This window comes from Arvicola amphibius, chromosome 8 (assembly GCF_903992535.2).
Source record: "Arvicola amphibius chromosome 8, mArvAmp1.2, whole genome shotgun sequence".
NCBI classification, from domain to species: Eukaryota; Metazoa; Chordata; class Mammalia; order Rodentia; family Cricetidae; genus Arvicola; species Arvicola amphibius.
The window spans coordinates 67,289,761-67,301,096 of record NC_052054.1 but is presented as its reverse complement, the minus strand read 5'-3'; the positions used below and the strand labels follow the sequence as shown (position 1 = coordinate 67,301,096).

Here is an 11,336-nt window from a genome sequence, read left to right as displayed (position 1 = left end):
GTGTGTGTGTGTGTGTGTGTGTGTGTGTGTGTGTGTGTCTGTGTCTGTGAATTTGTGAAAGCAATGCTGGTGACTACGAAGGCCAGAGGCGTCAGCGCCCTGGCGCTACAGTTACCCTGGGCTACGAGCCCAACAGTGTGGGTGCTGGAAACAAGACTCGTGTCCTCTGGAAGAGCAAAATTTGCTCTGAACAACGGACTCATCTCTCCAGTCCCCCATGACTTACCTAAGACTTACCCCAAGAATAATCAATCAAACCAGAGACACTCCAGAGTTACATCTGCATAATTCTTTAAATATTACAACATGTTTTAGTGAGGTTTGGGGATAGTTTTGTAGGGTCTTGGTCTCAGAGCAATGAGAAGGGGGTGAAGGGCCAGAGGAGCTGGAAAAGAGTGAGGGGTGAGGCGTGGCTAAGTCTCTACAACTTCAGGGCGCTTCCCTGGGAATATTCCTGTCCAGGACGTGCAGATCTGTAACAGGAGAGCAACGGCAGATGTGTTAATGTTTGAAGGGGTTCTAGCAGAAACAAGCAATGGCAAACATGGCGCTGACAGGTTTTGCTTTTACCCTCCCCTCCCCTTGCTAAAAACCATTAGATTACAATTCTTTTCCTTATTTGGTCACATCCTTTTCTCTCTCTCTCTCTCTCTTTTTTTTTTTTTTTTTTTTTGGTTTTTCGAGACAGGGTTTCTCTGTAGCTTTGAAGCCTATCCTGGAACTAGCTCTTGTAGACCAGGCTGGTCTCGAACTCACAGAGATCCCCCTGCCTCTGCCTCCCGAGTGCTGGGATTAAAGGCGTGCGCCACCACCGCCCGGCTTCTCTCTCTCTTTTAAAGATTTATTTATTTACTTATTAAGTATACAGTGCTCTGCCTGCATGTATCCCTGCAGGCCAGAAGAGGGCACCAGATCTCAGTATAGATGGTTGTGAGCCACCATATGTTTGCTGGGAATTGAACTCAGGACCTTTGAAAGAGCAGCCAGTGTTCTTAACTTCTGGGCCATCTCTTCAGCCCCCCCCCCCCCACATCCTTCTCCTAAGACTGACTACCAAGGTCCAGCTATCAAAGTATTGAAGTCCAGCAATCAAAGCCCCCTTTTGGCTACCCTAATTAACATGCCTAATTAAAATTAAACGCCTCAGCTGGTGGTGGTGCACAACTTTTAATCCCAGCACTCAGGAGGCAGATGCAGGTGAATCTGTTTGAGTTCAAGGCCAGCCTGGTCTACAGAGCGAGTTCCAGAACAGCTAGGACTGTTACACAGAGCAACCCTGTCCTGAAAAACCTAAATAAATAAGTAAATAAAATAAACTGCCATTTGTTCATGGGCCACGTCTGTCTCTTCTCTATCCAAAGGCAGTCCTTTGTTCCTCCGGGACAAACACCCCGTCCCACCTCCCTTGTTCCCTTCCCCTTCTCCCTGGTCCTCTATCTCCCATCTCTGCCTCTTATTCCTGCCCTCTGTCACTCTGGGGCAAACAAATCTCCTTTGTGCTAAGAACTTGGACTTGGGGTGTCCTGTGCCTATTGAGGTCCTTTCAATTTTTAATTTTTAAATTTTATTATTAGTATTGCATGTGTGGTGTGGAGTGTAGGAGGTGTATGTGCCGTGGTGCATGGTGGTGTGGGGTGTAGGAGGTGTGAGTATTGCTGTGGTGCATGTGCAGAGGTTAGAGGACAACTTTGTGGGGTCAGTTCTTTCTTTTGTGGGGCCACCCTTTACCTGGGTGTCGGAAATGAAACCCCAGTTACCTGGGCTTTCTGGGCAAGGACTTTAGCCTCTGGGCCATCTTTCTGGCCCCAGTGGGTAGGATTTGAGTAACTCCACTCTACTAACGATGCAGAGGCCTGGATGCCTTACAGATCCATTTACTCTATCCCTACGTCAGACCACAGCTGTACTGGTTTTTAATATTTCAGATTTGTTTTGTTATTTTGTGTGTTATTTGTGTTTTGCCCAGATATATATCGGTGTACCACATGTGTGTCTGGTGCCCACAGAGGCCAGAAAACGGTGTCAATTGTCTGAGAATGGAGTGATGGTTGTGAGTCACTCTGTGGGTGCTAGGGACAGAATCTAGTTCTTCTGCAAGATCAGTAAAGCGCTTTTAACTGCTGAGCCTTCTTCCCTCTTCCTACCTTAGTTTTTGAGTCAGGGTATCTCATGGAACCTGGAGCTTGGTAAAAGCAGCTAGACTAGGTAGCCAATCATCTCCTAGGATCCCTACTTTTATGTAGACGCTGGAGATCCAAACTCAAGTCTCCTTGCCTGCATAGCAAGATCTTTTCCAACTGAGTCACCTCCTTAGCTACAGATTGGGAGGGGGTGCGGTTTCGAGACAGGGTTTCTCTGTGTAGCTTTGGAGCCTGACCTGGAACTCACTCTGTAGACCAGGCTGGTCTCAAACTCACAGAGATCTGCCTGCCCCTGCCTCCCGAGTGCTGAGATTAAAGGTGTGCACCACCAGCGCCCAGCTCAACTAGTTTCTGAAGGACTTCGAGGAGTCTGACCGTGCAAGGCTTAGAAACAAAGGAGCTATCAAGCTTTGGTCTAGGGCCTTAAATGGGAAAGTGCTCAATTGTAAGATCTTGGGACAGCATGGGGAATTAGAGTTGGTCCCTGAGGCCGAATCTGAAATGAAGGAATTGTTGTTGACCTGAGAGATGAAGGCAAGCGATGAAGGGAGAGGCGGGGTGTGTGAAGCGAGAGGGCTTGCAGAGAGACTCTCTTGGCTGGTTGCAACTCCTTCTCCAAGCTTCCTGCCGCTCATCCATCCTTTCATTTCCCCTCTTCTCCCCCCTCGCCTACATTCCCCATCTTTACCTTCATTCTTTGGTCTGATAAACGTTTCTACCAGGTTCCTCTTGGTCATCCTTGGAGAGCGGGAATAAGGGAGTCCGTCTAAGGAAAGGGACAAGACATCATTGTTTGCTCAAAAGTGAGGCCCCAGCCCTCTAACACCCCTATATCCAAAGAGTCTAGAATGTAATAGTGAGTTGGAAGTATCACCCCAGCCTCTGGCCTGGGAATTGCCTGTCAGGACTCCAACTCCCAGCCTGCCAAGCGCTGACCCCGCCCCAGGGAGGGTCAGGACCACTCCCACAGGGTATTTAGGCTCGCACTGGAAAAAAAGGAACACGTGGTCTTCGGGGTTTGCTTGGGCTCTTCTCCCTGCCATGCTGTCCCCATCCTCACTCAGGAATGTGGCATTTATTAAACATGGGCATTTTTAATTTGGACTAATCTGGTTTGATTGGAGTTCTTTACACTGGCGGAGAGGCTCTTTTTAAGGGTTTTTTTTTTTTTTTTTTTTTTTTTTGGTTTTTTGAGACAGGGTTTCCCTGTAGTTTCTAGAGCCTGTCCTGGATCTAGCTCTTGTAGACCAGGCTGGCCTCGAACTCAGAGATCCGCCTGCCTCTGCCTCCCGAGTGCTGGGATTAAAGGCGTGCGCCACCACCGCCCGGCTTTAAGGGTTATTTTTAACAATCATGACGCACTAAAATGCCAAAGAGGGGCCAGTGAGCCAGTGCAGCACTAGCTGAGTTTCTTTCCCATGATCCACATGGTAGAAGGAGAAAACTGACTCTCCCATCAGTTGCTCTCCGACCTCTACACAGAGCTGTGGCATGTGCACACACATGCACAATAAATAAAATAGGCAGATAAGTAAATGCAGAGGTTTCATGACAGTCAATATGTGGTTTCCCTTTCTTTATTCCTCCATGGCTGAGCAGAAAGGGAATGCTCTCAGCTTCGGATGCATGGAAACCAGATATGCTGCAATGCCACCTAGGATTGGCCTCCAGCGGCCAAGAAGGACCCAGCTCCAACCCTCAACAAAGCCAACGCTGGAAGCCGAGGCGTATGGGTTCAGCACTGTCCCTTGCAGGTGACAATGAGGAGGCAGCTCAGGGCAAGTACTGCAGGGCACTAGCAGGGAGAGGAGCACTCACTGGCCCCTCCCAGCCAGCGTCCAAGACTCTCTCTTTTTTTTTTTTTTTTTTTTTTTTTAAATATTTATTTATTTATTATGTATACAATATTCTGTCTGTGTATATGTCTACAGACCAGAAGAGGGCACAAGACCCCATTACAGATGGTTGTGAGCCACCATGTGGTTGCCGGGAATTGAACTCAGGACCTTTGGAAGAGCAGGCAATGCTCTTAACCACTGAGCCATCTCTCCAGCCCCCAAGACTCTCTCTTGAGAGAGTTCCACTGTCTGCCAGACTGTTGAGGGTTTTGGAAATGAGCATGGGCTGCTGAGCATGCTCACAAGCACTTGCAGAAACCAAGGGTTTGGTTAGAGTGGCCGGTCCGGAAGCTCAGGGCCGCGTGTCCCAGCATTGTGATTACAGACTCACAGCGCCTTGCCCAGCTTTCTTATGTAGGTTCTGAGCTTGGGTTTTCATGCTTGCACAGCAAGCACCTTATGACTGAGCTGTCTTCCCAGGCCTAGCATAGTTAATTATAATTATTTATTATTATTATTATTATTATTATTACATTTTTGTTTATCTTTGTGCATGTGTGTGTGGTGTGTATGTGTGTATATGTATGTGTGGTGAGTATATATGTGTTTGTGTGTAAGTATGTGTGTGTATGTGTGGTGTGTATGTATGTGTGTTTGTATGTAAGTATGTGTGTGTGTTTGTGTGTGTGTGTGTATATGTATGTGTGGTGAGTATATATGTGTTTGTGTGTAAGTATGTGTGTGTATGTGTGGTGTGTATGTATGTGTGTTTGTATGTAAGTATGTGTGTGTGTATGTGTGGTGTGTATGTGGGTGTATGTGTGGTGAATGGGTATATATGTGTATGTGTGATGAGTATGTGTGTGTGTATGTGTGGTGAGTGTGTGTATGTGTGTATATATGTGTGTGTGTTTGGCACAGGTATGCAGATCACAGGACAACCTATGGAATCAGTTCTCCCTTTCCATTTTGTCCTGGACATCAAACTCGAGTGGCCAGACTAGGCAGCAAGTGCCTTTACCCACTGAGCTATCTTTCTGGTTCTGTTCTTTCTTGGGGAGGGCAGTGTGGAGAAGGGATATCGTGTAACCTAGACTGACTTAGAAATCACCATATAACTGTAGGTGACCTTAAACTCCTGATGCTCCTGCCTGGGATCCCAAGTATGAGATAAGAGGCATGGACCACCACACCCAAATGAGATAGTGGCTACGATTTTACCTGGGGAGAAATAAAAAGCTTGACAGAATTACAGTTCTTTCTTCTACCTAGGAAGTGACAGGGTGAGGGGGTGGAGCCCACATCCACCAGTTTCCAAAGTCAACCAGAAGGTATGTAGAGGAGGATGCTGGAGATGCAGGAAACCGCTACTCACCGAGAGCCTTCCACAGGTCTAGGATCTCAAGAGCCGAGTCCCTCTTCCTGCCTTGGTCTGCATTTGAGGGAAGGTGGAGGACTAGGGAAGGGATGGGAGACAGCAAGAGAGCTGTTTAACAGTATGACCTCACACGGGACCCAGCAAGTCCTAGAATTTGTCAGAATCACACCAACCAAAGCCACAAGGATAGGATATGCACTGGCCAGACCTGATTTACTTAGCTTAGCCTAGGATTGTAACCTGCTGTGGAATAATCCTTCTACCCACTATGTGATGTATGTCGCTATGATTGGTTTAATAAACAAGCTGACTGGCCAATAGCTGAACAGGATAAAGAGGCAGGAGAGCCAAACTGAGAATGATGGAATGAGGGAAGGCAGAGTCAGAGGAGTCACCAGCCAGGCGGAGAACAAGTAGGACACACAAGATGGGATAGGGGCAAGAGCCACAAACCTTGGGGCAGCACACAGACGAATAGAAATGGGTTAGATTGTAAAAGCTAGTTAGTAATAAGTCTGAGCTATTGGCCATGCATCTGTAATTTATATTAAGTCTCCAGGTCAGTTATTTGGGAAGCAGCTGCCAGTTATTTAGGAGCAGGCAGTCGGGACAGGTCTGCCTACAGTAGCACACCTATATCTGAGGACAAATCTCACGTTTTCAGTTCTTCCTGTCATGTTGTCAAGGCAACATGGGGTTTCCTTACTTTCTTTTATATTTATTTGTTAGGTGTGTGTGTGTGTGTGTGTGTGTGTGTGTGTGTGTGTGTGTGTAGGAGAGAGCGATGTAGGGAGCAGAACACACGCCATGGCACTTGAATGAAGGTCACAGGACACTTAACAGGAGTCCGTTTGCTCCTTCTGGGGATAGAACCCTGGTCCGTACTCACCTAGCCAACTTGCTGGCTCCTAACTGAAGCCTGTGAGAAACAGATCTTCTTTTCATAATAAAAGCACGGGAGATTTAGGATAGGAAAAGTGAAGCAGTGTGGCTCACAGTTTGCAGCGCTGGGCGGGCACCAGCCTTGAATGGCAGGAGTGCTGAGAACACCTAGTAAGCCCTAACCTGTGACCTCCTTGACCTCCTTTATATTTGGGGACAAATTCTCACAATGTAGTTCTGTCTGGCTTGGAACTCCCCACATAGACTAGACTGGCCTTGAGCCCACTGACCTCTGCCTCCTGAGTGCTGGAAAAGGCACACCCACCAACCCAACCCAGTTTAACTTCTAGCGAGCGAAGCCTAGCCTCCGGTATAACATATGGTGGATTTGGTGGCTAAGAGCACGTGCTCCGAAGAAGATTCATTTGGGGAAGTGGAGAGTCAGGGGTGGAAGAAAAACTGGAAAGCATGGCATCTAAATCATTATATGGTGCCCACTGTGGGCAGAGAAACTGGTACGCACTGTGTGCCGGTATTGCATAACTCATTTGTTAAAAACTACATTTCCTCGGGCATTTGTTTATTGTGTATGTGTTTATGTGCATAGACTCACCCGTGCCACCTCACCCCTGTGCATAGGCTCACCTGTGCACCTCATCCCTGTGCATAGGTTCACCCAGGCCAGCTCACCCCTGTGCACAGTCTCACCCGCGCCACCTCACCCCTGTGCACAGGCTCACCCGTGCCACCTCACCCCTGTGGAGAGGCTCACCCAGGCCACCTCACCCCTGTGCATAGGCTCACCCAGGCCACCTCACCCCTGTGGAGAGGCTCACCCAGGCCACCTCACCCCTGTGGAGAGGCTCACCCAGGCCACCTCACCCCTGTGGAGAGGCTCACCCAGGCCAGTTCACCCCTGTGGAGAGGCTCACCCAGGCCACCTCACCCCTGTAGAGAGCAGAGTATGCCCTGTAAGAACTGGTTCCCTCCTTCTACCATGTGGCTACTGGGAGATCAGGTCATCAGGCCTGGAGGCAAATACCACTGAGCCATCTAGTCAACCCTTCCCCTTCCCCTTTATGTGGGTTTTAGGCTCAAACTCGGGGTATCTTGTTTGCACCATAGGGCAAAAAAAGTGCCTTTACACACTGAGCCATCTTGATGAACATTTTTTTATATTTTTTTTTGAGATAGGGTCTCAGGTAGCCCTGGCCTCAGATTCCCAAAGTAGCTCATGATGTCCTTGAATTCCTGATCCACCTGTCTATATCTCTCAAGTGCTGAGGTCAGAGGGCTGTGATCCCACACCTAATTTTATACAGTTCTGGCATAGAACCCAAGGTTTTCAGTGTGCTAGGCAGGAGCTCTACCAACTGAGCTATGTAGACAACTTACCTAAACCTCATAACCCTCTCCCCAATGTGGGGACCACCATTGTCCTCCCTGTCTCAGAGCCAGAAATGGAGACCCAGGGAGACTAACCCTGAATATCATGACAGGCTCTGCCTGCAGCCTTCTGCCTGGACTGAGCCTCCAGACTCATCTAGATACAGAGGGAATAGTTGAATCTGAGCCACCCCTTTTACAGGTTCATGTAAATGGAGGTTTCTCTCCCACCTAGCAGTTTCCAAATAACCACTCTGAGACTTAATATTAATTACAAACTGTTTGGCCTATCAGTTCAGGCTTATTATTAACTAGCTCTTACAACTTAAATTAACCCAATTCTATCGTTCTGTATTTTACCACGAGGCTTGTGGCTTGTTACCTCACATCTTGCTTCCTCAGTGGCTGCTGGCATCTCCCTGATTCCACCTTCTTTCTCCCTGTGTGTTTCTGCTTGGATTCCCCCCCCCCCCCCGATTCTATTCAGCATGTCTACTGGTAAATCAACTTCTTTATTAACCAATGGTAATAAAGCACATTCACAGCATACAGAGGGGCAACCCACATCAGGCTCAGGTTTTGAATACTTGTTCATTCCCCTAGAATTTCTAGAAGGTTGTGGAACCTTTAGAAGGTGGGGTCTAACCTAAGAAAATGGGTCACTAGGGACAGGCCTTTGAAGGTTGTAGTCTGACCTATAGTCCTGGCTACACAGTGATCCCTGAATTCCTCCACACCCTCCCTCTTCTGTGATGCACACTGACCTGCCAAGCCTTGCCTACCATGATGGAGCGAATCCCTCTGAAACCATGAGCCACAATGAACCTTTCCACCCTTGACTATCAGGTATTTTGGTCATAGTGATGTAAAAGCAACTGATTCAGCATCTTTGCCGGGTTCGCAACACGATTGGTATCAGGTAGGCATGAGTGAAGGACGGAGTATGGAGAAAAAGCACTTACCAGGGCCCAGGAGGTAACCAGCACTATTGAGGGTCCATCCTCCTCGTCCCTGAAAGAGATGAAGAAAAGTGGACCAAGATAAGAAGGTGGCAAGATCCCAGAAGTCTAGGGTGATGTAGATCACAATATCGCCTTGATACTAGTCAGTGACACAGCTTTGCTTAGTCCCTAGTTCAGCCCTGTGCAGTTAGGATCTCCTATAAACTAGCAAGTGGAGGGCCCGGCCAAGGTGGCTCAGTGGGTAAAGATGCTTTGGTGCAAAGTATGGCCTGAGTTCAAGCAGGACACACCTTGTGGAAGAGCAGATGTTACTCCTGCAGGCTATCTTATGACCTCTACACTCTCACTACATAATACATGACCCCACAACAGACGGACAGACAGACTGTAGGAAACAGGACTAGCTCAAGTTACTCTCCAATGTCTGACCCTCCTGCTTCTGCCTCCTGAGTGCTGGGATTAGAGGCGCGCACCACCATGCCCTTGGGGATGGGACCTAGAGCTTCTCTCTAGCAGACAGGCACACCACCAACTGAGCTACATCCATCACCCTTTTCTCTCTCTCTCTCTTTTTAAAATATTTATTTATTATATGTGCAGTGGTGTTTTGACTGCACATATGTCTGTGCGAGGGTGCCTGATCCCTTAGAACTGGAGTCACAGACAGTTGTGAGCTGCCATATGGGTGCTGGGAATTGAACCTGGGTCCTCTGGAAGAACAGTCAGTGCTCTTACCCACCGAGCCATGTCTCCACCCCCTCTCTTTTCTTATCTCTTTATTTTTGATTGGAATCTCACTATGTTGTCCATTGGCCTTGAATTCACAACCCTTCTGCCTCGGCTTCCCGAGCACTGGGATGACTGGCAGGTGCCATCACACTGGGCTGAAGAAATTCAGTCCCAACCACCTATTTTTCACCTGTCCTTCACTCCACTCTCAGGGCCAAGTTGATGAGGTCACCCCCATCTTTCTTCTCAGGTTTATGACATTAGCTTGTCCCCTACAAGACCCCCTGGATCAAACCAGAAAAAAAATGTAAAACCTCTCCCCAGAAGGGAGGTGTTAGTTACCCTGTGAACAGGCACAGTCTCAGGTGTCCCTGCCAGACTCAGCAAGATGGCGACAAGAAGGACCAGATGCATGGAGCAGGCCATTCTGAAGCTGGAAGGACAGGGCACAAAGCTGATGAATGCTGCAAAGACAGAGCGAGCATTATCCTTGCCACTGGGTGGCGGTGGCACACACCTTTAGTCGCAACACTCCAGAGGCAGAGGCAAGCAGACCTCTGTGTGAGTTTGAGGTCAGCTTGGTCTACAGAAACTTCCAGGACTGACAGGGCTACACAGAAAAGCCCTGTCTCAAAAAAACAAAACAAAAAAGTTATTCTCCACAGCAGGGTTATGTACCACTGTGGTACGGTGGAAAGAGTTTTACTGAATGGAATTGAACTATTCCAACCCCCAGAAAAAAACGAAAGTGCACAGTGTCTAGAGCTGAGTCTGGCCATATGCATGAAGCATGACATCACTGCGATGCCCAACAGTGGGTAGAAAATGTCTTTTTATTTTATTTTTAATATTTTTGGGGAGTTTTTTGAGACAGGATGTCCTGAAACTCACTCTGTAGACCAGGCTGGCTTCTAACTCAGAGAGATCCACCTGCCTCTATCTCCCTGAGTGCTGGGATTAAAGGCCTGTGCCACCACTGCCCAGGGTCTTTTTTATTTTAAATATATCATTAAAAAATGAACATTCTGATGTGTTTGTTTTGGCATCTCTCCTCTTTCTGTGTTTTTTGCATGTGTAGGGGTAGAGGTTGGTAAATGGAAACTGAACTTGGGGCTTCTCATATACAAGCACTCTAACACTGAGCCACACCCCCAGCCCCTCACTGGGGCTCTATCATTAAACTATACATTGCTGGTACTTTTAATGTGCTTTATTTTGATATAGAATCTCACTAATTTCCTCAAGGTAACCTTGAATTCATTCTTTTTTTTTTTTCCGAGACAGGGTTTCTCTGTAGCTTTGGAGCCTGTCCTGAAACTAGCTCTTGTAGACCAGGCTGGCCTCGAACTCACAGAGATCCGCCTGCCTCTGCCTCCCAAGTACTGGGATTAAAGATGTGCACCACCACTGCCTAGCCCTGCCTCAACTTCTTTTTTTTTTTTTAATATTTATTTATTTATTTATTTATTATGTATACAATATTCTGTCTGTATGTATACCTGCAGGCCAGAAGAGGGCATCAGACCCCATTACAGATGGTTGTGAGCCACCATGTGGTTGCTGGGAATTGAACTCAGGACCTTTGGAAGAGCAGGCAATGCTCTTAACCTTTGAGCCATCTCTCCAGCCCCCTGCCTCAACTTCTTAAGCAACTGGAATAGTAAGCTTGTGTTACAGGATAAACCTACAGGATGCTCACTTTTTAAACTCGGCCTTGCTTCAAACTCTGATCCTCCTATAATAAGTATATGCCACATCTCACTTAATGGTTTTTTGTAGCTTCATTTTGAAATATGTGCTTAAATAAAACAAGGACTCAGAGGTTAAGAGCACTGGACAGAAGTTCTGAGTTCAATTCCCAGCACATACACATGGTGCCTCACAACCATCTGTAATGAGATCTGATGCCCTCTTCTGGCCTGCAGGCATACATGCAGGCAGAACCCTGTATTCATGATAAATAAATAAATATTTTTTAAAAAAGGAATAGGCTGTGCACTCCAGAGGTGCAGGCTGGAGG

General features: G+C 47.5%; 1 protein-coding gene across 1 annotated transcript; it reads right to left on the bottom strand.

Annotated features, from left to right (window-relative positions):
* Positions 1–325: 325 nt before the first annotated feature.
* Positions 326–9,742, bottom strand: LOC119820412 (galanin like peptide). The gene is made up of 5 exons (XM_038338706.1): positions 9,659–9,742; positions 8,588–8,636; positions 5,355–5,435; positions 2,830–2,907; positions 326–473 (listed from the first exon to the last, which is right to left on the bottom strand). The coding sequence occupies exons 1-5, from the start codon at positions 9,740–9,742 to the stop codon at positions 430–432; spliced, it is 336 nt and encodes a 111-aa protein (XP_038194634.1). The 3' UTR covers positions 326–429.
* Positions 9,743–11,336: the final 1,594 nt, after the last annotated feature.